Below are 27,300 nucleotides of genomic sequence, written 5' to 3' on the forward strand. Positions count from 1 at the left end.
TTCTCTAGAAATTAGAAATAATCATTTCAAAGGATGTTTTCATATATAATAAAGACTTCTTCATTTTCTAACTAGTGGATAAATGGTGCTAGCGGTAGCATATTCTTGAACATTTGGATTTAAACTTTATGGACCAATTTTTAGAAAAATCAATTCACCCTAGTTAAGTATGCAATTGTGACTTATGTGCTTGACTGTATAATTAACAGCTTCTGGGGCTTCCCTGGTGGCGGAGTGGTTGAGAATCTGCCTGCTAATGCAGGGGACACGGGTTCGAGCCCTGGTCTGGGAGGATTCCACATGCCGCGGAGCAACTAGGCCTGTGAGCCACAACTACTGAGCCTGCGCGTCTGGAGCCTGTGCTCTGCAACAAGAGAGGCCGCGATAGGGAAGGGCCCATGCACCGCGATGAAGAGTGGCCCCCGCTTGCCACAACTAGAGAAAGCCCTCGCACAGAAACGAAGACCCAACACAGCCAAAATAAATAAATTAACAGGTTCTATAAGACACTTCAGGCTGTGACACAGTGGAATCTGAAAGCTGCAAAGCCTAACCTAAATTTGGGCCGCATTAATCTGATTGAGATGAGAGAGTGGATCTACTAATCAGGCTAAAAAGATGTAGATGCAGTTTTATTGTAGAAAATCTGGCTATTTTAATAAACTGTGGTTAACTCCTCCTTTTTTAAACATAAGCTTCATAAAACTTCCTTAATGTAATATATTCATAATTAAGGAAGGCAGGGAAAAAACTCACCTAATTCATCTAATTTTCCAGATGAGTGGTCCTAAAAAAAAATTTCAATTTATATGAAGTTACAACTAACCTCTAGAACTCTTCCTTTCCTTTGCCTTGTAACAATCTAAGCAGACCACAAATCCACATTTTTGACAAACCCAATGAATGTTAAACAATGTTGCTTCACACGCATCACACATCTCCCGGACTCCTCTCACTGCTCTTTTCCAGGCAATTTTGGCTGAAATACAGGGAAATAAAAAGTTAAAGGCAAACATGCTCTCTTCCATACAATTTTCACTGAAATGCACAAAAACAAAAATTTAAAGGCGAACCAAAAACTTTGAAGGATTTATTAATTAACAATCAATAGCAGATTTCTTGATGTAACTAGTAATTCTCTTCAGAAGACTTACATCTAATGGAGGGTTTCTCAATCCTGGCGCCCTTGATATTTGGACGAATAATTCTCTTTTGTGGGTGGCTACCCTGCGCAGTGGCATCTGGGGCTCCACCTATAGATGCTAATTCTCTATACCCCCAACACCTTTCAGTTATGCAACCAAAAATGTCTTGAGTCATTGCAAAATGTCCCCTGGGGGACAAACTACTGACTTAAGGGATGGGAAGGAAAAGAAGCTAACATTTTGAGCACCTAGTATGTTAGGTGCTTTACTTAGTAAATATAACATAACTACTTTAAAAACAAACCTACGAGGTAGTTATCATTCCCATTTCATACAGTTAAACAAGGAATAAAGTTGAGATACAAATGTAAGTCTATCTAACTCCAAAGACTGTGATGAATCACACGAGATAAAAAGCTTAAATAATTGGGATGGATTATGTCTTTATATGGCAAATGCTGAAGTTTCCCAATTTCACATCCAAAGTGTCTATCGTGCTCAGTTATGTCATAATGGCAGAAATACCAAAATGCTATTGTAATTTCACAAATTGCTAATCCAATTCAACCTCAGTTGGAAAATATGTTACCTTAATTACATATAGGTACATTTGCACATAAAAGTGTCATTATCAAAATTAAAAGTAAACAAGCCTAGGTAAGATTAAGGACTTCTCCCACAGATAAAACATATTCCAAAGAGAAATTCTTAAAATAAAATGTGAATAGTTGCATGTTCTAAGTATTTAACTTCCTTACCATCCTTTTTCACCCAGGACAAAGCTGTTTTTTCAGATGTTACTAACTGACAGAACTTATCACCTATTATATCCAAGATGTATTTTGAAGTTTCTATGTCTACTTCATCATCTTCATAATTTTCATGTGTCCATAGACTCATAGCTTCATCATCATATTGGTCAGGAGAAGAGAAGCCATCTATTCTAACCACTCCATTTTTACTAAAAGACAATCTGAAACATTAAAACATAAAAGCATTAGATAACAAGACAGAAGTCCAGGTTTTAAAAGCTGTAAACGTATAATTAATTTATATTTTTATATTACATTATAAATATATAAATTTACAATTAAAAAACATGAAAATAGAGTGGTTGTTTATATATACAAACTTTATTAATAAAATTTAACCAACTTTTGACTCCCATAGTGCTACACAAATGGCAATGCAGTGGCACCAGTTTTAGGTAAAATCTTATTTCTTGAAATAACCTATCACTTATACTTAACTATTTAACTCCAGTCAAATGGAAACTGTCCAAGTGTTTCATGAGGAAAAGAGTTAAAATGTTGGCCGAATGCTGCCTTGAGCAATGCAGTTATTTTATACATAATCTAAGCCACCACCCTCTAAAGTTGAAAATACCATAAATCACCTTAAGACTCACTAAGATTTAAAAAAAAAAATGCTAAATTAAAAAATACATTTTCTTGGGCTTCCCTGGTGGCGCAGTGGTTAAGAATCTGCATGCCCATGCAGGAGACATCGGTTCAAGCCCTGGTCCAGGATGATCCCACATGCCGCGGAGCAATGAAGCCCGTGTGCCACAACTACTGAAGCCTGCGCGCCTAGAGCCTGTGCTCCGCGACAAGAGAAGCCACCGCAATGAGAAGCCTGCACACCGCAACGAAGAGTAGCCCCCGCTCGCCACAACTAGAGAAAGCCTGTGCGTAGCAATGAAGACCCAATGCAGCCAAAAATAAATAAAAAACAAAAAAACCCCATCTTCCTCACTAATTAAAATGACACTTCATTGACATGATTTGGAGGAACAAGATTGAAATTCTTAATAGTATATTAGGAACTCAATTACTGTGCTTACTTCCTTCTCTTACTTCTGATATCCAATTCATGTAACCACTCAATTCACAGAAGTTTAAGGTAAATGGAAGGAAAAATTGCCATTCTCCTACAGGCTGACGGTTATTTCTCAACTGTCTTTGAACTTACTCTTTACTCTCAAAGAGGGGATATCAGAAGTACATTACAAATCAGCCTGTATTTTTCAAATGGACAATACCAACAACATTCCTTTTACCACTTCTTCCTATACCTTTATTACCTTTCCCTCTTTTTCTTAAAAAAAAAAAATTTCTCCTTTCATGACAACCCATCATCTTATTTCAGCTTTGTATTATGTCTACCTTTCCTTCCTTAAAACTTTCCCAAAGGTTTTCTTATCTCTTCAAACCTACTTTCCTTCTGCTTCCTTTTCCACCTTTTCTGTACTTCCATGTGGACTACCTTCTATAGCTATTCTTTGAAGTTGTTTGTCCTTTGGGGATTGTTGGCTAGAAAAACCATGAAGTAAAGAAGAATGTTCTGTTTCTGCCAATACATATTTTTGGGGTCTCTACTGGGCCACCAGCATAGTACATTTATTTGTCACAGCAAAGTGCCTCGTAACTTCTTAGGAAGAAGATGATGATGATTAGAAAAATAATTGCAGGCAGCATCACAGGTGCATTCCATATACATGCTTGGTACTATGCTAAGAACTCTGTGTACTTTGTTCTCATTTCATCGTCATGAAATCTCTGTGAGGTAGGTACCACTATCATTCATATTATGCAGATGAGACAGGCTTAGCTGTAGTCCTACTACAGTTAATAAAGTCACACAGGAACTAAGGACAGAGCTGGAACCAAAATCCAGGAATGACTGATTCTAGAATCTGAGAAATTAACTAGTTTCTACTGGCTGGGTTACCGGAGAAGCCCATAACAACTATTAAGTTGTTTCTATATTCACCACAAAACCTGTGAAATGTGACGTGCTACTAACAAATCCTTCTTGTCATTTTATAACTCATATTTTTATAGCTACATATGTTTAACAGAAGTATAGGTATCTATACTCCAATAAAAATAAAAACAAAATTTTAAAAAAACCCAAAATGGGCTTCCCTGGTGGTGCAGTGATCAAGAATCCACCTGCCAACGCAGGGGACACGGGTTCGAGCCCTGGTCCGGGAAGATCCCACGTGCTGCAGAGCAACTAAGCCCGTGCGCCACAACTACTGAGCCTGTGCTCTAGAGCCCGCGAGCCATAACTACTTAAGCCCGCACGCTTAGAGCCTGTGCTCTGCAACAAGAGAAGCCACCGCAATGAGAAGCCTGCGCACTGCAATGAAGATTAACCCCTGCTCACCACAACTAGAGAAGGCCGGCACACAGCAACAAAGACTCAATGCAGCCAAAAATAAATAAATTAAAAAAAAAACAAAACAAAACCCTAAGTATGGGTATCTGTAATGCAACATACTGACTTTAGTTTAATGCCTAGATTGTTTACCCAGATATATAGACTTTTATTGTGGCTAATGCACAGATATAAATGTGACATTGTTTTGTTTTACATAAATAAAAAAAAAACTTAAACTGCTGTTTCCTATAATTTAGAAAAAATACTAACATTTTCTCATTAAGGAATAATAAATCTCTTAGAAGAGAAAGGTCATATGAAAACAAGTAGCAGTGTGAATATGAATTTAGTCTAACAGTTAAACCTATTGTTAAATTTGGCACACAAAAAGTTTAGTGTCTTTTTATAATGCTTCAGAAACAGAGGCTCAAAGCCTCATTCCCACCTCCAAAAAACCCTCAGAATGACAGTACAATTTCCAATATCCTATCACCGTATTTTCCCCCAATTACCTATTTTCAACTTACCGTCTAAAGTAGTAAAATCTACAAAACACTGGTGAGTGAGTGAGTTCTTCTCCCTTCTTACTCCGAATAAGTCTACATTCTCGGCACTTTTGCAAATTAGGCCCTATCTCACAGCAGGAGTCATCCTGTAAAAAGGATTCCCCAGTTTGCTTCAGCTTCTTGACTTTACGCCAGTCTTTTAATACTGAACGAGGGATGCCAGCTGTAAAAGCAGTAGGAAGGTATTAGCAAGATTATAACTTTTTAGAAAGGTAAACTCCTTGAGATAATATTCAAATCAATTAAAGATCACTGAGAATAAAGGCAAAAAAAAACCAGTTCAAGTCAATTATACAACTGTGATCCTATATTGAGATTGTAGAAAAGGGATTATATTATAGTTCAAGGTACTCATTAATAACTAAAAAGTCCACAGCAGCATTTCTATTTACTATTCTACTAACCAAATGAACTCTTAATGTCAGCATAATGGAAATGCAGATGTAAGTAAATTTTCCAGCTGACTGAAATCTTCACATACTCAATATTCATATTTGTACAGTAGCAAACATGATAATCATTCATTTTCTTTGTAAATCTATAGATAAAAATGCAGCTCTTCTACACAGAAATTTGTTATATGTAGGAGGAGGCTCTTTTAAGATGCACAGGAAGGACCTAAAGACCAAAAGTTAATACTTCTAGAAACTACAGGCTAGTTTCAATATATTTATATTGTTTTGAAATACTTAATCTGATTCTCCAAAGGTAAATGTGGATCGAGACAAATTTCGATTTTATCACACTATATTTGTGGGAAGAGGAGCTAAGATTTTTCTCCTAATATCTCTCCCTTATTATAATGCCCTCCATTTGGTATCAATATTTGATAGAAGCAGTATCTTTTAGAAAAATCAAAGGGTTTGAAGGATGTAAAAGAAAAAAGCCAATATTAACCTGCCTGTCTTTATTGATGGTATAAAGAAAAAAGGCATCAGAGAAGTCTAAAGAAAAACAAAACTCAAACGCACTACACAATTTAATACTTGCAGGAAAAAAATTAATTTATGTACTATACTCTGCATCATTGCTCCATCACGTTCATTAACTTGAACTTAATTGTTGTAATAACACGGGCTCAAGTAATCAGTCATCTATAGAGCAGCAAGAACTCAAAACATTATATTGTACATACGTTAAATGTAGCCTATTCAATTTTTAAAAATATATTCACTTAAAAGCACGTTGGGACAAGCAAGTATTTGTTGACACCTATCAGTGTACTTACACTGCCCATACTTATGTAGCTATATGCCAGACCTGAGATTTACATAGTTTGTTATTTCTATCATGTTGAATGAATAAATTGTGTTTCCTACCCTTGTGTTTACTAATCATACCCATTTTGCCGATCAGAGGCAGTTCAAATGTTCTCCTGAGATTATATAATTCTTGCAGAAGATACAGCAGAACTCTTGTTCTGAGCTCTCACTGTCAACTTACCTGTTGATAGCATACGTAGTACAATCACAGCAAGATCACATACATCTTAACACAGGAAGTGCTGTGTTTAAATTCCAGGGTGGCCCATTTGAAATAGGTTCCAGTTATTAAGCACTTCTATGACTGCTGCCTGATTCTTTTACAATTACATGTTCTCCCCTCTTCTTTCTCTAATTTAGGGCAAGGAGCCATTTGGCTTAATCCACTAGAGAAACATGTATGTGGGCACACATACCACTTATGGAATAAAAATGTTTCCAGAAGGCTTGTGTAAAATGTTTGTTATTTCCTCCACTGTGTGTAAGACACGTTTCTCCTATGGACTGTATAAAAAATTCAGAGCTTCTTGAAGTCAGAATGAACAACAGTAGTACATTGCTGATAAATTTTTATTTGTTATATTACTTCCAATCATTTATTTACTTTTTTATCTGTTACACTAGAATAAACTAAATGAAATCTTTCTACTTAGACTAGAAAACGACCATTAACCAATATGCTTTTACATTGCAGACAATGGAACAGTTCCAAGAGTATGGATAACCATACTACTGTGAACAATCTAAATAGTATTATAAAGAAAGAACCAGGCATTTCAAAGCAACTCTCAGTTCTGTGACATGAAATGGACACTTAGACCTTTTTTTTTAAATGAATGAATAAATTATAAAGATATGAAGGTCCAGGTCATGTAGACTGTTTTTGATATTATGTTTTTTGCTTCTAGACTAGGCCAAACATGACTATGCCTAACCTCTTTTACGAATTTTACTGTAATATTATTTGTACAATAAATAAAATAAAACTCCATTTTTCAATTCTATATATATAATTTACTGGTAACATCTAAAATCTAAAAGTTTGAGATTTAGACACTTAGTCAACGAAAAATACCTAACTCAATGGATATTTCTTCTTCCTTTATACCAGAAGAACATTTTCAACCTTAGTTCTCTATCAGTAAATCCTCAAAGCAGCTGCTCTAGCAACAGAAAACTGAGGAAGAAAATAAGAGAAAAATACATGCTAACCTTTAACCTCTGATATTTTTTGAGATATAGAAATGAACTCTGCTAACAGTTAAACCACTGATTTTGTGTGTCACAGGACTTACATTTAAATCTGATGGGAAATTTCAGTACATAAAATGATGTAAAAAACTAGTCGCGAAAAAGCATCCAACTTTTAATTATCAGTAACAAAAGGCAGCAGATATGAAGATTTTCTAAAACAGCAGATAAAGCAAATTCTATTGTACCTGGCTTTAGAATGTATTAAAAACTATGATATGCGTATTTGTGTAATAATTATACATGTATAATAGTCTATGCAATCATATTACATTCTCTAAGTGCAGACTTAACTCTTTTCGATTGACTATGACTGATGACAACCCCAATGAACATTAAAAGGATAAAGATCATATTTAATCCATGAGGGAGATAATCCACTCAGGTTTAGAACTTATGAACTCCCAATTTAGAGAACTTTTCTAAATAGCCCAGAACAAAAGCAAGTCAACTCTGCCCATAATTAATAGATGGCATTTAACAGTCACTTAATATTACTTTGGACTTGGGAGTAAATGGGACTTAAAATAGCCTGTCTGATGCTAAGTGTTATTCACTATGTAGGGGAGATTTGACTAAGCATTACAACCTGGAGGGGGAAGTGCTGATTCCAGTCTTTGTCTTAAAACCTACTTGGGAACATGTACATACACAGTCTCAAAACGAAAACAGAATATGTACTTCATTAAGAGTTAATTTTATAAATTTAACTTCTCAAGAATATTCTAAGTGTTAAAAGCTGGAAGAGTCCTATTTCTGTTTTCTGTAAGTTTAACTCCAGTATTTGAATACTCGACACCAAAAGAAATGTTTTGTGAAACAAAAGAGAAACAATTATTGACCACACTAAGCTTCTTGAATTCACTGGGGAAGTAAGCAGAACACATTACAACACAGTATGCAATCCAACACTCAAATAAATGGCACGTATCCTGTATCCTTCGTTGTCAATCTCCCTCTTTCTTTCTTCTTACTATGTTTGCATTTCAGTCTGTCAGCCTGTCTCTAGTTGAGCTTGTTTTCCTTTGTTCTTTCACTTTCTGACTGTCCTTTTCTACGATTCCATCCTCCTGTTTTTCTCTCCTTCACTTTGCCTCTGGTTTCCACACAGGCATGTGGGAAAAACCTCATTCAGTAAAAAGGCCCAAATAAGAGCCTTCAAGCATCCAAATGCTTGTTACAGTACGTCTTGAATGTCCACATTGTCACAGATATTTCATATATTGTATGTGGATGAATACATGGATATAGTGAAACTATTAACTGCTTTCTGCCTTGTGCAACATACCTAAAAAAAAATAAGCAAACTGAGAAAAACTACTTCTAGAGTAAAAACATACAGAAATACTTTATAGTGAATATTACTGGCAAGTATCACTTATTCTGCCCTGTTGTAGCCACAAATGAAATATAAATATCAGTTTTGAAACTTTTACTTATTATGTAAGTTCTTCTTGAATATAGAAATGAACAAACAAAACCACCAATCCCGTTTATTTAACTTTTACCCGCTGTTAAGGACTGCTTGAATGAGTAGCATTATTAGTTAAATAGAAGGTAATTTCATTGTTTTCTTTTCTTTCTTTCTTTTTTTTTTTAAGTTTTCAATTTTTCTCCAGATGACAAAGGGTGAAATATGGGCTACATCCACACTACTTTGAAGTAGTTCTCTTCTAAAAGTGGGACTTCAAGGAAGGTTTTGTGAATAGGAATTCTTTTTCAACTATTATCTTGTTACAGGTAAATACCTAATACAGGCATACCTCAGAGATAGTGTAGGTTCAGTTTCAGACCACCACCATAAAGTACCCAAATTTTCTTGTTTCCCAGTGCACATAAAAGTTAGGTTTACACTATAATGCAGTCTATTAAGTGTGCAACAGCATTATGTCTAAAAAACTATGCATGTACTTTAATTTAAAAATGGTTTATTGCTGAAAAAGGCTAACCAACATCTCAGCCTTCAGTGAGCTGTAGTCTTTTTTCAATAGTATGAGTCGTAATCTTTTTTCAATAGTAACATCAAAGGCCACTGATTACAGACCACCAAAAGAAATATTATACCGTAACGACGGAAAAGTCTGAATTACCAAAATACGACAGAGACATGAAGTGAGCAAATGCTGTTGGAAAAATGGTGCCGACAGACTTTCCTGACACAGGGTTGCCGCAAACCTTCAATTTGTTTAAAAAAAAAAGACAATATCTGGAAAGCACAATAAAACAAGGTATGCCTGTATTAGAAATCCACTTTTAGTGTATAGCTATAACTGCCTTTTGACAATTTTTAGAAATGGTCAAAATTCTGAGTAACTACTAAATTACACACTGGGGTTTTGCCAACCTGAGTGCTATGTAAAACCATATTTCTACAAGTCTCTTGAAAATGGAGAAATATTGATAGGTCTTCTCTCATTTCCTCTTATAGGGTACTTGTAGAAATGAAGTCAATGAGCACATACATTACACCAGGGCATACAAATGAAGTCAAAGATGCCTTTAAGCTCTCTAAGTTTTAGAGAACACCATCATTATTGCAAGAACTTACAGCCCATTTTACTTGAGATAAAAAAGTAATTAATTTACTTACCACTATTATTGTTGCTCTGCAACTTCAATTTACTTTTTTCTTTGGCACTCCTGCTGAGAACCCCATTGGGTTTTAAATCTTCTTCTATTTCACCTTTTCTCTTCTGAAGATCATTTTGCTTCTTTTTGTAAGTTGGCTTAGGTTGCCTTTTAGTCCTTTGCTCTGATTTGCTTTCACTTTCGTCTGAATCTCCACTTTCAGAGCCAGATTCATAAGTTCGTTTGGCTTTTCTCCTATTGACTTTATCATCTTTTACAAATTTATCAACTATGATCTTACTATCTACACTATTTTGTAGATCATTCGATGTAGAGGCTATTAAATTGACAGAACATGGCTTAATAATTTCTGATACAGAATTCCCTGAATTTTCCATTTTATTAGTATTTTTATCTTCTTCTGAATGTCTTGTAAGCCAGGCCTTTTTCAGTTTAGTATGGTAGTTTGGTTGACTTGTCTGGGATGCTTGCCCATTTCCTACAGAGTTTGCTTTGTTAATTGTACTACAGACTACAGTGCTATCCAAGAGAGGGGAGGCTGAAGATGTCTGATTTTTCACAGCATTAGGCTCAGGCTCACTGACATTACTACTTTTATACTGAGCTGCAGCCAGTGCTGCCTTGTGCTTTTTTAAATGGATAAAATCAGTTGTGCCTGAGAACCCAGAGCTGGATTGAACAGCACTTCCTGTCTTACTACTGGCTGGTGTAACTGGAGCTGTCGTGCTGACCCTGCATTCTTGTGTTTGAGCCACTGAATGACTGACACTTTTCGAAGAGGTACATTCTAAAGATTTAGAGGCCAAAATGGTATTTGATAAAGAGTAAATTATTTCTGAACCACCCCAGCTGGAAACACTGGTGGTAATGGCAGCAGATGTGAATATATCCGTTTTGGTATTACACATTGTATTTACAGCAGACATGACTGAACTGGGAACACTGCCCTGTGAGACAGCCTGAAAGTTTTTTTCGGATTTTATGTGAGCACTGTCTGAATTCACACTTGGCAGAATGATTCTTCCACTCTCTCCAGCTTCTGCTGATTTGAGGCAATCTGTTTGATTTGCCCCAATTGAAGATCTTTCACTAACTCGATCTTTGGAAGCTAACTGCACTGCTGGCATGCTATCAAGTTTTGCACTAGAAGGTGGACGTACAATGACAGATGCCATAGCAGCCTGTGACTTTCCGCTGCTTTTCTCCACATGCCATTCAGCTTTCTCTTTGCTGAGGTTATTATTAGATTTCCACATTTCTGTCAAACTCTGTTCAGAAGAACTCTTAAAATTTGCCTGAGTGTCTTTAGGCTCAGGAATCAGAGTTGGAGGCTTTTGTGATTCTTGAACCTTCCCACCAGCATTTACAGGCATCACTGGAGTTAATGTTGGAGGGGAAAGGCTACTGTAGCTGCTTTCCTTTCTCTCCAGGCTATGATGGATTGGTGGGTGAAATACGGGTGCTCTATGTAAAGCAGGCATACTCCGGAGTGTATTTGTAGAAGAAACTGTCAAATGAGTAGGACTCCTACAATCATTTCTGAAAGTTGTTACTGAGTGAGAAGCAATTTGATGGGGAATATGTTCTGGTGCCTTGCCTACTAAACCTTCACTTTCCGGTTGGTGTTTAATCAAAGGTGGAGGCTTTGAAAGAGATGATATAAACGAAGTCAGAGTCTGAGGGTTAGCTGCTGCTGCTCCAAGGGTATTACTCTGTTTTTCAGTGTAAATATTTGAAACCTCTTTGGATGGGTATGACCTTGGTGGTTCATTGACTACACTATTAGACAATGTAGTGAAATAGTTACTTTGAGGCAAACTCTGAGGCACTGAATGCTTCATCTTATAAAGATCTGATACTGAACATTCTACATCTTTGTCTTGTTTGATGACATGGCTTTTAGGGCTAGAGGATGATGATGCTACTCTGGAATAATTATCTCTCTCACCCTCAAGCCCCTTGATTTTAGTTGTATAGGGAGCAACATCAATACTTTCTTGAAGGATTCGACGGTGCTCCTCCTTATATTTGTTTAATCTCTCTCCAGTCTCCTGGGGTGGTCTCTGTAATTGATTCAATACAGGATCCACAAAATGCCTATGCAAGTGACCATCTTTTCCCGTCTGTGACCTATTTAGATCCAGGTCATTTTTGGCTGATGTGGATGCAACAGAACGCAATGGTTCAATAAAAGCTTTCCTCTCCAATTCTCTGCAAAGAAAATACACAAAGGTTTCTGTACACAGTTTTTCTCGTATAATACAAATATAGCTTCTATGCGTTACTATTCTATCATAAAAGTGAAACACAACTTTGCATGTGCTATAATATTATTAAGAAAATTAAAGGAATATAAAAACAGAAGAATAGTACTTATTACTCAGCCCAGTTTTAAGACATTTGTTAAAATTATCTATTTATAAACTGAATTAACAAAAATTATAAAAGACAAGTTTTAAGCATTGGTGAACTTACTCTTTATGATGATCTACTAAACATTTTGTCAATGGTGGACTGGAATGTGCTGTAATTTTAAGAGGCCGATGAGGCTCTGCACTGGAAGGTCTGACAGGAATGTGACTAAGTAATCCAATACCATCTGCTGAGGTCACAGGGGTAGGCTGATGTAACCAAGGACTGGGAGAATTCTATCAAAAAAATTTTTTAAAATCATCCTTCAGTTACTAGAAAAAGCTAAACACAGTATCACAGCAGGACTTTAATAGTAGTATATTTATGAAGTATGTGACATACTAATATAGCAGTATATTTATTATTTTATGAGAAATATCCAGACAAATAAGTAACTAACAGAGTTATATGGATTTTTCCATATGATGAAAAAAATCAATCAGCATTAAAATAGTTATTTCCAGGGAATTCCCTGGCAGTCCAGTGGTTAGGACTCTGCACTTCCACTGCAGGGGGCATGGGTTTGATCCCTGGTTGGGGAATTAATATCCAGCATGCTGTGCGGTGTTGCCAAAAAAAAAAAAAAGTTATTTCCAGAAATTTATTTACTGATTGCAGATCTTGAAATCATTGCCTTTAACTTACAAATGATGTACACAGAACCTAGCTTTTAAGATTTCCTAAGATTCTAACACCAAAAGACTATATGCTGCTAATAGAAAAAAACAGAAAACATGTTGCTAAAATACATTTCACCAGATTTCATCAAGTTTATTTGCCAATTTTTCTTGTCAAAAATAATTTGTCCCAGGCTTTCCTGGTGGCACAGTGGTTGAGAGTCCGCCTGCCGATGCAGGGGACACGGGTTCGTGCCTGGTCTGGGAAGATCCCACATGCCGCGGAGCGGCTGGGTCCGTGAGCCATGGCCGCTGAGCCTGCGCGTCTGGAGCCTGTGCTCCGCAACGGGAAAGGCCACAACAGTGAGAGGCCTGCGTACCGCAAAAAAAAAAATAATAATAAATAATAATAATTTTCCCAATGTCATAATTTATTTAGATTTGGCAGAAAATTACATTTTCAAGGCCCATTTGTACTCCATTTCACTATAAGCTATAGATGGACCATTAAACTTGGAGGTGTGGAGGTACAACAAAATTAATTTTTTTAATATCAACATGCTGCCTTTCTCATAGTGAGTATCTGGTGACATTGATCTCTATGTTGAGACTTACAACTATCTAATTACTTGCTTAAGAACTGTTTCTATACTATGACTCACTGAAATTCTTCCAGAAAATGCTTTGTTGAGTTATACTGTGTTGAATCAGATATTGGGAAAATACAGTCCTTTGGTTTTACCAAAGGGAATACATTTTACATCTCAAAATGATAATGTGAAAGCAATATGATATCACACCAAAGATATGCTGCTATAAAATTTCTTAGATTAAAAATATACATAAACCTCACACAAGAAAAAAATATATATATATACATGTACATAGGATCATTCAAATATATGTTTAAAATAAGGTCTCAATTCTACAAGATCCAGAAATCTGAAGTTATACAGATTACAAGGGTACCTGTATATACCTATATACATACAACAGAATATTACTCAGCTAAAAAAAAAGGAAATCCTGTTACATGCTACAACATGGATGAACTTTGAGGACATTATGCTACATGAAATACTGTATGAGTCCACTGAAATGAAGTATCTAAAGCAGACAATCATAGAGACAGAAAGTAGAAAGGTAGGTGCCAAGAACTTAGGGGGAAGGGGAATTAGTGTTTCATGGGCAGTTTCAGTTTTGCAAGATGAAAGAGTTCTAGATATCTGTTGCATAACAATGTGAATATACTTAACACTACTAAACTGTACACTTTAGAGTGGTTAAATAAATTTAATGTTGTGGCTTTTACCACAATAAAATAAATAAAATGTGTTTTGAAAGATTCTGGGGAAAACCTGAAGAGCATCCTGGTCCACGCCAAGGATTAAGTTGCCTCCTAGAGTTTAACGGTGACACCCAATCCCCAGTTTTCAGAATGGGGCTGGTAATGCCCTCAACAACCATTTCTTAGCATGGAAATTAATCTGGCTGGAAAAACCACACAGCGCATGAAGGAAGAAGAAAGAGCCCTGTCCCCCACCTTCAGCAATACTTTGTCAGGCAGAGAGACTCTCAGCCCCAACTTCACTCCCAAATATCAGGATTCTCCAGCCTCGGCACCCTTAAGAGAACTGGGGGCTTAGAGAGTCATAGCTTGTAGTATACATCAATATAATGTATCTAACTGGGAAACATAACAATTTGTCTTTTAAGAATAACTTGATTATACATATCAAGAGCCTTCCAATTTTACATAAATTTTATATCCAGAAGTTTCACTTCTAGGAATTTACCTGAGCAAAATAATTATGGATATATAATTAGTTATGAAGACTAAGTATATAAGAAATAACTTAAGAGGTTTACTTCTTTAAATTGGCTTTTTAAAAAAATAAATAGGCTTTTCTGAGATTTTAGCTTTACAGTTCTAAAGTTACTAAGCATCAAAAGTTTCATCATAATTAGAAAAATAACTGTTTCAAAAATTCTAGCATATTTTATAATAAGAAATCTAAAAAATTAATGGGATACTGAAAAAAGCACTTGTACATATGTTGATTAATAAATATATGACATGAGGTAAACCACAGCTTAACTTACCCTCCTTAACGAAGATTCAGCATTAACTGCATTTTCTGGGTGAACCCACTTAGAAGAAGGCAGACCAAGTCCTGAGTATGCATGTGTTCCATTTGGATATTGCCAAATAATTGGATAAAGTCCAAGCTGATTATATGAAGCAGATGGGTGGGCTTGTCCAAGAAGATGAGGTGACTGGTGCTGTAACAACTGTTGCTGTTGCTGGTGTGCTAGTGCTAAGTGGCTCAAGCTGCTGGCATGAGCAGTCTCCAGTCGTGGGTGGCCACCGAGTAAGGAGGCAGTAGGCACTCCAGGTAACACAGCAGAAAGTAAGTGAGGGTGATGAACAGAATGGTGTGGACCACTAGTCAGAGGATGAGTGTTAATGGTAGGTAATGGAGTTTGACTGGATGATCCAGCCAGTAAGTGGGGTGCAGGACTTAAGGCAGGGTGATGGGTACCTGGATTTAAACACGTTCTATGGGATGAAGAATGAAGAGGAAAAGGATGCTGGCTTAAGAAAGGTGAAATGTGATTAGCTCCTGTATCTGACCCGACAAGTGCAGGATCTCTGTAAACTGTGAAATGCTCATTTTTATCAATGATAAGAGGGCTTTTTGTAGTTTCTAATGTACTGCCTCTAGTAGGAACCGGATGAAAGCTGCATCTTGATAACTCATGGTCTATCTTATTTGCCAGTCTTCTTTCACCAGCAGTTTGGCTGTTTGCAAAAGTGGGCTTAGACTTTACAGAATCAGGGGAATGGTTAATTTTAGGTTTAACAACTTCAGGTGAGGAATTGGATTTTGTCTTGTGAGCATCTACTGAAGTATTAAGTTTAGATTTTATAGTTTCTGGGGGTGGACTTCGCTTATGCAGCTTATCTTCTGTGACAGAAACTGCACTAAGAGAAGATATGTAAGAGACATACTGATTTCTCTCTTTTTCCGTATTCAGGTTTTCATTTCCTGAAGAAGCATTCCTAACATTTGACTGGGTTAAATCTACTTTAACTACATCACTGACCCAGCTCTGGTCAGAATCTTGGTTTGCTGTTTCCAAGTATTTTGTATTTGTGACTGAATGTTTTGAATCACTAATGTTAGGATCCATTTTCTGAAGTGTCTGAAGGCCAAAGGTACTTGAGTTTTCCTGAGCCACCTTTTCCGTATTAGTGTCATTCGTAATGTCAATAACACATTTTGGTGTGGGTGGTCTGGATACAAACTTCTCCTTTGGTAATAATTCCACTGTGTGTGTTTTCTCCGTATTGCGTTCCTGAAGAAGTAAATCATTAGAATTATGATCAGAAAGTGTGGCCTGTTCTGATGAACGGATAATCATTTTTTCTTGAATCTGAGAGTCAACAGACTTCTGTTTCTCTGTTTCTTCGTGTTTTTTATCTTCCTGTATTGGATCCCAGGGAGGCTGGCTATCTATTAGTGTCTCTTCTCCTGCCTTCTCATTATTCTGGGATTTTCCTTCTTCTCCATTTATCTTTGAAGTGTTTTTATTTTTCAACTCATGCTCTGGCTTCTGCTCTGAGGAATTATTTATTATTCTCTTATTTGAATTTTCTGAGTCACTGCTCTCAGAAAAGTCTGAAACATTGTCAGTTCGTAGTCTTTTCATATTTAGTTTCTTTTCATCCTCCTCAGGTTTCCTTCTTTTGTTCATCACCTGTTTGTTTTTACCTTTAGCATTTTCTATAAGATTTAAAAAAAGAACAGTTTTATCTTTCAAATTAATATTAAATAAGTATATTTTAAATGCATTTTTGTTTTATATGTTCTCATGCCCTTAAAAAAGGTGGGTCCTACCTCCTCGTGCTATATAATCATATTTTTCCTCCTTCATCTTCTCTTCATCTGGTATACTGCTATCTGAGCCCTTCCTCTTATTTGGACGAATATTTCTTTGTTGCTGGTGTGAATTCTGTTTTGGTACAGCAGCTTGGGAGTTCATTGCTGGTCTGGGACTATTTGCTTGGGCACGTGTATAATGACCCTAAAAATAACCAATTAACAATGATTGTTCACTACCTGATCCTAAGTAATTTAAGGGAAAATATTTTACCATAATCCATCACTAACAACATACATACGTGAACAGTGTTGCTATTTTGACTGGCACGAGACCTTCGCCGTGATGTAATGCCAATATTTTCACCTTTTAACAAAGAGTGAACAACATCATCTAGAAAGGTCATTTGAACCATAGAAGGATCGACATTCTGTGGTTCTAGTACCTAATCCATGACACAAAACAAGAACAAAAATTAAATCCAATCAGCTAGCCAATGTGATATTAGGTACAATTTCTTTACTGAGTAGAGATGTTTAGAAATCAGCTTGAGATACTGTCAGACTTACAATAAATCAACTTTAACCATTAAAGATAAGGCTACTGTTTTACATGCTAACTAAAAATTAAAAAGCAAATACATCTATTGCAAGTATACCTTGCAAAACAAGGATTAGAGTTATTCAAGAGTATATTGACAAGTCATAAAATGTATTTCAAAAATAAAAAGTAATTTTCAAAAACAGCTGTAAAATAAAACAAGAAGGTAGAGCATGACAGGAATTCCCTGGCGGTCCAGTGGTTGGGACTTGGCGCTTTCACTGCTGGGGCCTAGGTTCAATCCCTGGTCGGGGAACTAAGATCCCGAAAGCTGCATGGTGCGGCCAAAAAAAAAGAAGGTAGAGCATGGGAAGCAGAAAAGGACAAAAATCATATAAATGAATAATAGTTTTAAAGACAGGTTAAAGAAAGAACTATTTTTAAAACTAAAGGCAATTTTGTGCTTCACTGAGAGGTCAAAGTTTGTTAGCTTTTAAGGAAAAAAATTAAATTAAATGATATAGTTTATTTAGCATTTCGACTAGAATTTTAACCAAAGCATCTGCATTGTTTATAGAGGGGGTTCTCATTTATTCAGACACCCTCCACAATCCACTCAGGTAGGAAGGTGTAAATATCTATTTTCTGGGGGTAAATACAGTACAGCTTTAAAAGATTTGAAATTAAGACTTTCAGACTGTTAACTTAAAACTCCCTATGAAGGCTTCCCTTGTGGCACAGTGGTTGAGAGTCCACCTGCCAATGCAGGGGACACGGGTTCGTGCCCCGGTCCGGGAAGATCCCACATGCCACAGAGCAGCTGGGCCCGTGAGCCATGGCCGCTAAGCCTGCGCGTCCGGAGCCTGTGCTCTGCAACGGGAGAGGCCACAACAGTGAGAGGCCTGCGTAACGCAAAAAAAAACAGAAAAACAAACAAAAAAAAACCAAACTCCCTATGAAATTCTTAACGTTCACCATATTCGCTATAAAACTTAAGGGAGCATCCCAACTCTGGAATTTGATGTAAAAAGAACTTCAGTGTGCATTTAAGTTTTCATTCGTGAAAAGAAACCATTTGGGAAATATTTTTATTACTGGAGGGGCAGAAAAGCTGAGACTTTAAGAAAGTTTTAGCTGACCTACTGGTAAAAAAAAAAAAAGACTAAACAAATAAGAGTTTGATGCCTCCATTTCAGGGACTGATTTTATCAGTGTTGAAATAAATTTGGCATCACTATCTTGCTGTGACCTCAAGTGAACTCTATGTAACATCAGACACATTTGTACTTATTAGGATTATATGACTGCACCTAGAGATGAAAATTATTTGCTGTCAACCTATTGATCCATTGCGGGGCGGGGGCAGAGGAGAGGCATGGAATATGTGAATTGTAACCATCTCTTTTCAAAAATTGGACTATTTACCTGATCATTCATAACGATCATGGTGCGAGTGAAGAGATCATGATGAGTAATTATGCCAGTAAACCACTGGGTGGCAGAGTCTTGTCTATATACTCTCACTCTGTATCCATTCAAGGAATAAGGACCTTAAAAAAAACACACATCATACATGATTGAGTTCATGGATGAAACGGAAAAGTAATTTGGAACTTGAGGTATGAACCTTCTAGTTGCCAAAACTTTACCATAAGCAACTAAAAATTTTGATTCCGGTGACAGGAAAAGCTGCCAAAGTCTTAAAACATGCAGAGACTGTTAACTGAATTTATAAATACAATACTAAAATGCCATATTGGTGTACTTTTGGATTAAACTCACTTTTTTAAATGATATCTATATATGTATACAGATATCCTTCAGAAAATAGGTAATAAATAATAAAAAACATATATCTATATATATTTAAATATGTCTTAAAACAAAAGAGAATGGAGATAAAAATTTTTTCAATTCACAGGTACTAAAATGGTATCAAATACTTGAAAGTTTAATAAGAACTGTGGAGGGGGGGCTCTGGTGCACCTTATTAATATGATAGTGTTATACATTAACAATTTACAAAATGCTTTTACAATTTGCAGATGCTTATTCAATTTTTTTGAATCTTATTCAAAAACTCTCAGATATTTCCCTGTTTATAAAAATTAAGAAAGTGAGATTGATAGGTTAAATAAATTTTTAAGTGAAAGAGCTAGAACTGAATTTATTTTTCTGATTCCTAGATTGATGCCTTTTCTTCTACAGTTAAGACATTTAACATATCAATCAATGATTTAATGTTTGACTGTTTTAAAAAAAAATCTATGCTAATATCAGTCTAAAATATAAATCAAATAACACATCTGTAGAAAGTATTCCATATTACCTGTAAATCAAACACATTCATACCTGTAATCTATTATACAAACTATAGTCTTAGAATTTTTAACTATGGAAGAAAAAGACTCCAAATTACTTTTTCTGAATGTAATATAGAAATAGCTTATAGAGTAACTCCAAATATGACCAATTTTCAATTCCCGTCAGCACACCATCTTAACTGTCTTGTTCTACCACCACACAGAATCTGGAGTCAGTCTCACGTAATTCTGCTTAGGATGGAAAGGATTACTGCCTTAATGATTTCACCTCTAAGAATATGACAAGGAAAAAAAAGTTACTTTAAAAAAATATTAGCCTGGCTTCTTCAATAAATAAATTGAAAGGAAAGGAAGAAAAAAGAGATAGATGGGTCATATCCACTAATCAATCTGTGGACATTTTTTGGATCCCAGGTTAAAAATAAATAAGTAAAATAAAAATCAATCCTGTGAAAAATCAATGAAGACATTTATGAGACAAATGGAAACTTGAACCTGAGTATTCAGTATTTGGTATTAAGGAACTATTAATTTTTCAGCATAATAATGGTATGGTGGCTTTGTTTAAAAATAGAACACAGCAATGTCTGAAAATTGACAGAAATAAATGAGAGTACGGGTGGGGCAGAACCTACCAAGGTTTTATTTTACAGTTGTTGGAACCGGGGATAGAATATTTCCGGTGAACTTCCATGTGACTATTTCTCTGTATGCTTCAAGTTCTCCAGATTAAAAGTTTAAAAAATATCTAGCCTAGGAAGAATTTAATAAGTAGATGATCTGCTGCTATAAAAACCCATACAAAGAAAGGCAGCCACAACTGAGATTACCTCTATTAATGCTTAAATTAAATGGCATGAAGTTGAGGTTCAGATAAACATGGGAATTCAACAAAATTCCTTTTAGAAACATTCAAACAAATATCGATACTCCATGTATCCATGTCATATTGTTGCAGTTTCAGTTCAATTTCACAAGAAGCTTACATTTTCAATATATAATTTTACTGACAGGAAAAGAAATCACTAAGAATCATAAAATCTCACTGGTTTGAAGACAAACCTATAACTTACTTTTTTAAAAAAAAAGGAAACAAAACTAAGACTAGTATTGTGGTCATTGCTGAGGAAGGCAAACTGAAATAGGCCACTTTTATCAGATACCAACAGCATTCTTCAAAGGAAATCAACTGTGGCTTTGGGCAACCCTCCACAGCAAACAATGCTTCCTTCTCCAGGAAGGACACACCTAAAGCATTCTGCAGTATGGAAATTTTCCTATTAACAAAACACCTGTGTGGTTATAATTTCATTTCAGGCATTCAGCTCAAATTAGTGGTGAAATTAGCTCAATAACTGGTGAAGTTACCAATTTCCTATTGAAATTTTTCTGATTTTGCTATTATTTTCCCTGGCCTGTATATAACTCAAAATATTAGACTGGGTCTTCTATTTGTATTGCATATAACTGAACAACCAAAATCAAACATGAGAAATTGCCCAGTTCCCAAAAAATATACATATATTAATGCATAACTTCAAAACAGTTACCTTGCATAAAAATCTCCTGAACCTTTTGTTCCTTTACCCAGACTTTCACTTCTTCCTGAAGTTGCGGGTTGTCCCTGAGAACTGGGTTTAGGCTGTCTATGTCGTCCTAGAATTATAGATTAAAAGAAAGGTCCATGTTACACTGTCCTAACATTAATGTTAACATCATTCCCTCCTGAACGTTCTAAGGACTGAAGAAAATTCCTTGATCTAAATGTATACAAAAACGCAAATTCATAAGTTATAGTTCATTAGCAGTAACATAACAACGGAGCCTAAGAAATTAATCCATGATAAGACAAAAATGCCTTAAGACAAAATTTGAAATTTACTCATTTCAAACCGTTTTGTTTGAACTGTTTGTTTTCTAACTGCAAGCCTTATACAAGTTTTCCTACTGCAAGCCTTATACAAATCACCTTTTAAAGGGTTTCACTGTTAGAAGCAATATACAAACCAAATAGCTTCAGGTCATCTAAGGTTGGTAGCAAACAAATCAAGGTGAATATTTTAGTGACAATATATAGATACATAGATGAGTTACCCTCTCCCCATAATACCTAAAACATTAGTTTTAAACTACAAGTCATTATCCACTGTCTTTTGATTTAAATTGATTTGATTTAAATGTCATCAAATTCAGTTCTACTCAAACTCATCTGACCAGTAACTTCACTGCTAAAAGTTTTATTTTTTCAAGCCAGTGTCAAAGCATCCAGGCAATTTAAATTACATTATTGATGGTATTATCCTCATAACAGGGTGGATCTAGACACAGAAACAACCGGTTCTCTCTCCTTGGAGATGTGAATCACACAGTCACATGGTTTCCCACAATCTGCTGGTCCCCCGCTGGACTCTCTGACATTCTGTTCTCTCTCAAAGCACCTCTGCTGCTCCTGCATTTGAGATCAGCGGCAGGAGCCCTAGAGTAGAGCTGGGAAGAACAACAAAGCAGCACTGTCAATTTGGCGGCCCTTTTAAAAGTGGACTAGCAGATCATGGAAACCAGTGAACAGAAAGGAGCTACATGAAGGGGATTTTATCTGGTGAATAAAAATAATTTGGCAATACAGAAAAGCCAGAAAGTGGCTGAAGAGTACAAAGAATCCCTAAACCAAGCAGGTCATACTTCATTCTTTTCTAAAGTTTATCCAAGTAAAGCACTTTCCTTCTCATCTTATCACTGCTTTAAGGAACTACTCTGTATTCTTGGAATAATATTGCAGTAAACACTCTGATATTTTGTTTATACTTAGTGAACACCAACAAACAGAAGTAAAGGCCTTTAAACTTATCAACTATGTTCTCCTTGGAAAATACAAAGAAATGCTGCTTTATAGTAGAAGGAAATACTAGAGTGGAAAAGTGTTATACAAAAAGTAGTTAAAAGTAGTTAAAATCTGTCATTCTGTCTTCCTTTTCGTAAAGAAACTTCCTAGCAATCCCTTTTCTCCACTCCACTTTAATGCACACTTAATCTCATTATTTGAGTAACAGAAAATACATGGTCAGACTCTAACCCTCTTGATGCACATCAGGTGACAGTCTAGTCCATGACAGACAAAACACAGGAAACTTTCTATTTCCCAAGGAAAACCATTACCATTTCCAGACAGTTCTGACAGATGCCAAGTTCTTTTAAAATCTTTCTCACTTTAACTTCCATACACAGGTCCAAGCTTAACTCCTTGGAGTCAAACAGAAGCCTAATCACTTTCTTACCTGACAGTCCTTCAAACATTTGAATTCTGGTTTTATGTTTCCACAACCTGAGTCTTCTCTAGTCTCAACACCCACCTTTCTCACAGTTGTTCTTCTTACTCTTATTCTAGACATTTAACTGGCTCGAAGAAGATGGGTACTTGTCTAGAAAACTACAATCTACAATCACAGGGGTGTCACAAGCTGACTTATATCAAATTTACTATAGTGTATTGCTCCCAAGCCTTTATATTCGGGGTGGGCGTGGGGAGGAGTAAAAGCAGCACTGCCAATACGTTGTAGACAAGTACAGGTATGATTTATAAAACCAGTTCCCTGTGTTGAAATTTTATAACTAAAGCTACTGAGATGTAAAATTTGCTCAACATTTCTATTTTATTTATTCAACAGGTTAAAATAATGAGCTACATTTCCAAGATCATTAGACAACAAGTATCTTCTCACCAATGACCCGCTCATTTCTAGGGAAAAAAAGCATACCATTAAAAGCTGATATCAGTCTACTCACTGAAATAACCTTACGTAAGTTAAAATTTCTATGTATCAATTTCCTCTCTATAAAGCAGGGTTAATAATATCTCTTTTCATATTAATAAGTACGTTTTTATAATATGATTTTTTAAATTTTACAGAAACTAGTCTTCTTAACACATTCAATTCTAAATTAACCATGGTACTGAATGACATGCATTACACGAAATTAATTAAAACCCATGAAAATTACCCCAATACAATGCCTGATTATGATAATCATATTGTTGCTGAAGCCTTCCTCTGCACATAGTGCTTTGTAAGTTAGAGGTATTTCTGTTGAGTTGTGGTCATCGTTCCCATTTTAAAGAGGCTCACAAAAGGCTAAACGATCAAATCCTGTAAGAGCTGTTAGCAGGTAGCCAAATGAGGTTTTTTCCCCTATTTATTTACCCGAATAATGTTGTGATAGTGTAAAAAATCAGATACAAAGCTATAAGGCAGACTCACAGAGAAGAGCATCTGTTAATTAAAAACTAGTTACGAATGCTTACTATCTTTCACAGAATGCAACTAACAAACAAACTATGCCTTGAGCTTGTATGAGATTAAAAACAATTTACCTGCACCGTACTTTTCATTAACTGTAGTATAATCCCCCCCAATTTCATATTGTATAATTAAAATTATATGTATTCATTAATCCCCCCCAAATCACCCATGTAGTGAAGGAATAAGCACTCTCTGTGAATCTTCTCTTCTCCATAAACTCCATCCAATTTATTAATTACACTGCTAGTTATAACCTCCAGCAAATGACTAATGGGGAAAAAATCAGTTCAGCAAGATCTGTTGTACGAGAAACACAGAAAACATGGAAACGTGCTAAACGATGCCTTAAGTGAAGTTCTGGACTATATTTATTGTTCACTTGTGTGCTGTGCTTTTTCTCCTTTCGCAAAGACAAAGATTAGCTTTAATTGAACATTAGTGGAACCTTAATGTAAAGAATAATAAAGAAAACTAGCTAACATAATTGTGCGTTTACTATGACAGATACCACATTGGGTGCTTTCTGTACTATCAATTTTTGTAAAGCTCAGATTATCATACCCCTTTTACATGCTATACACAGAGAGGTCCATGGTTAAAGTCAGGATGTGATGGAGAGACCTAGCATTTGAATCTAGTTCTGCGACTCTAAAGCTCAGTCTCTTTTCATCTATTCTCTGCTTCTCTTGAAGCACAATGAAGAGGCATAAATAATAGACTATTTACTGTCACTGCCTTTCAAAATTTGACACATTTCTTTACGTTATATGGAAGAGGTGAAAGGTAACATTATCTTAAGTCAGAATGGGTCAAAAGACATTAACATTAGGTGGAAGTTATCGTTCTACAACCTCACATTGGCTATGTGAAATTTCGCATATCAAAATAGTCTAAGACTCATCAAACAGAAAAGAGGATGTTAAACTCATGCAATCTTATAATCAGAAAGCATAGAAGAGAAGACAAATCACTTTGGCAACATGACTTAGTCATGACCTACAAATTCCCAAATGCTGTGTTTCTAGGTTAAACACCACCCTGAATTAAAAACTGATCATCGGAGATGATCAAAATACAGACTTTTTCTCGTATGTACAGAAGAATATGATGAAATCAAAAAGCAGCATTCCTCAAAATATCAATATAAAAGTTAAAATCAGGTTGGAATCTGTACTGTGACAGTAAGATTACTGTACTAACCTAATTTTCAAGCAATTCTCTACTTCATCGCAGTTCAAAGGGAAACAGTAACAAGTACAATAACATAAAAAATAAGATCTTAGTACTAAAATATTCAGATATTCCTGACTAGGTTTAATAAATAGCAATATTATTACAGTGCTCAAAGTATATGTAACACATTTTCTAAGATAATGAAGAACAATCTGCCTTACCATAATCAAGTGCTCCTTACTATTTCAACACATATTTTCTTTGTTACACATCCCCCGGATTTAAATACTGACTGAAGAGCCAGCAGAGGCATGAAATATGTAATAATATACTAGTTGTTAGTTTCTATCAAGATGACTGAGTTGACTGGCTTAATAATTTTAAGGGATTTGCTCTAAAGTCTTAACTGATGACTTTTAGGATACAAGAAATATAAAACTGGAGCAGTTTCTCTCCCTTTGGACAATATCTGATGGAGAATGACCTAATGCCTGCTTTCAAACTGATACTAAGTATGTCTTAGAATTTTCTTCCTCCTGCAATAAAGCCCTTGACCTCTGTGGTGACCATTTAAATGCAATTATATTACATAAATTCCCCTATAAAAATAACAGTTGATTTTATTTTTATAAGAGCTATCATAAAAGAAACTATCTGTATCTTGAAATGTCAGGCTGGGTGACTGAACATGCTTTGCCACACCACTCTGGCACAGTCATAATTTAAATTCATGCTTCAGCAAAACTACAAACGACTGCCTGTCCTTTAAATCCCTGGGGTTGCTAGCCAACAGTGAAAAACATGAATGTTAGGTCCATATAGGTCAAGAGTGACGCCAATTGCTATTAAGCCAATTCTTGTATAACTTATTAAAGAACCCACTTTGTTAATAAGGCTTTACTAAGATAGGAAACTTATTAAGTCTGAGAGTTACCACAGAGGTCTTCAAAAAGCACAGTTGTCTAAACCATCTGCAGTTTAATTAAATGCAACTACCACTGAGGGTTTCCATATATTTTCAAGATTTAAAGCAAGAGTTGGCAAACTGTTCCTCTAAAAGGCCGAAGAGTAAAAACATTAGGCTTTGCAGGTCATAACATCTCTCTCACAACAGCTCAACTCTGCTACTGTAGTTGCCAAAAGCAGCCAAACAATACCATAAAAAATATATAAATGAATGGGCATGGCTGTGTTCCAATAAAGTTTGTTTATCGGCATTATCTGAATTTCACAGATTGTTCAGGTGTCATGACATTATTCTTCTTTTGAGTTTTTTTCAACTGTTTAAAAATGTAAAAGGCCTTATAAAAAATGGGAGGCTGGTTTGATTTGGCCTGTGGTCACTGCCTACCCATGATTTGAAAGAACAAATAAAATACTATTACAAAGCAAGATCAAAAACTTCTAATCAATGCAATGCAATTCATTGGCAAATTGCAAACTTTATTTCCATAAATGGCTGCATATTCATAAGCATAGGAAAATACACCAATTACCAAATCCTTTTCATTATTAGAGAAAAAATATTTTAAGATAAATCACTTTTTAAGGTTTTCACAGGCTTTAATTTTTTAAGGCTTTTCATCAGTTTCCCTGATACATTCCTGTACCATGTTTAGCTCTCCAAATATAATAATGACTTGATTTTAGTGTAGAAAAATTACCCACTTTGAAAGATAAGATTTACTCCTTTGGGTCAATGAGAATTATACTCATATACAGAGGTTGGTACTATCCACCTCTCTGGACTCCATAGTAGGGTAAAAATAGGAACATGCATTAAAAAAGAAGAAATTTTCTAAAGACAATGTTCCAACATTAATCCTATGGTTCTTATATCTGAAGTTAAGACTGAAAACTGAGTATTTTCTCCATGATAAGGTAATTTAACATAATCTCATTTATACTATCTCCTAAGGAAAACAGATATTCATTTAAAAAGCAAACAAACGAAACAAACAAACAAACAAAAACGGGGGGAGGGGAGGATCCAAACAGGGAGACAAATACAGAGTAATTTCTTTGCTTCTCTACTTCCTCCAAGGGCTGACCTTGTGACACTCTGAAAAAGAA

At 35.7% G+C, this 27,300-nt stretch overlaps 1 protein-coding gene across 4 annotated transcripts in view; it reads right to left on the reverse strand.

The window, feature by feature from the left end:
• Positions 1-27,300, reverse strand: part of JMJD1C (jumonji domain containing 1C) — a 211,182-nt gene that overhangs the window by 23,846 nt on the left and 160,036 nt on the right. For all 4 annotated transcript variants that reach the window (XM_082673267.1, XM_082673266.1, XM_082673269.1 and 1 more), the window contains 10 exons: positions 21,307-21,412; positions 18,858-18,982; positions 17,194-17,337; positions 16,910-17,096; positions 15,111-16,795; positions 12,454-12,626; positions 9,980-12,189; positions 4,838-5,039; positions 1,904-2,118; positions 827-979 (listed from right to left, as the gene is read on the reverse strand). In XM_082673267.1, coding sequence (XP_082529393.1) covers positions 827-979; positions 1,904-2,118; positions 4,838-5,039; positions 9,980-12,189; positions 12,454-12,626; positions 15,111-16,795; positions 16,910-17,096; positions 17,194-17,337; positions 18,858-18,982; positions 21,307-21,412 — 5,200 coding nt within the window. The remainder of the gene's footprint in view (positions 1-826; positions 980-1,903; positions 2,119-4,837; positions 5,040-9,979; positions 12,190-12,453; positions 12,627-15,110; positions 16,796-16,909; positions 17,097-17,193; positions 17,338-18,857; positions 18,983-21,306; positions 21,413-27,300) is intronic.

Source organism: Grampus griseus (assembly GCF_964374135.1).
Source record: "Grampus griseus genome assembly, chromosome: 16".
NCBI lineage: Eukaryota > Metazoa > Chordata > Mammalia > Artiodactyla > Delphinidae > Grampus > Grampus griseus.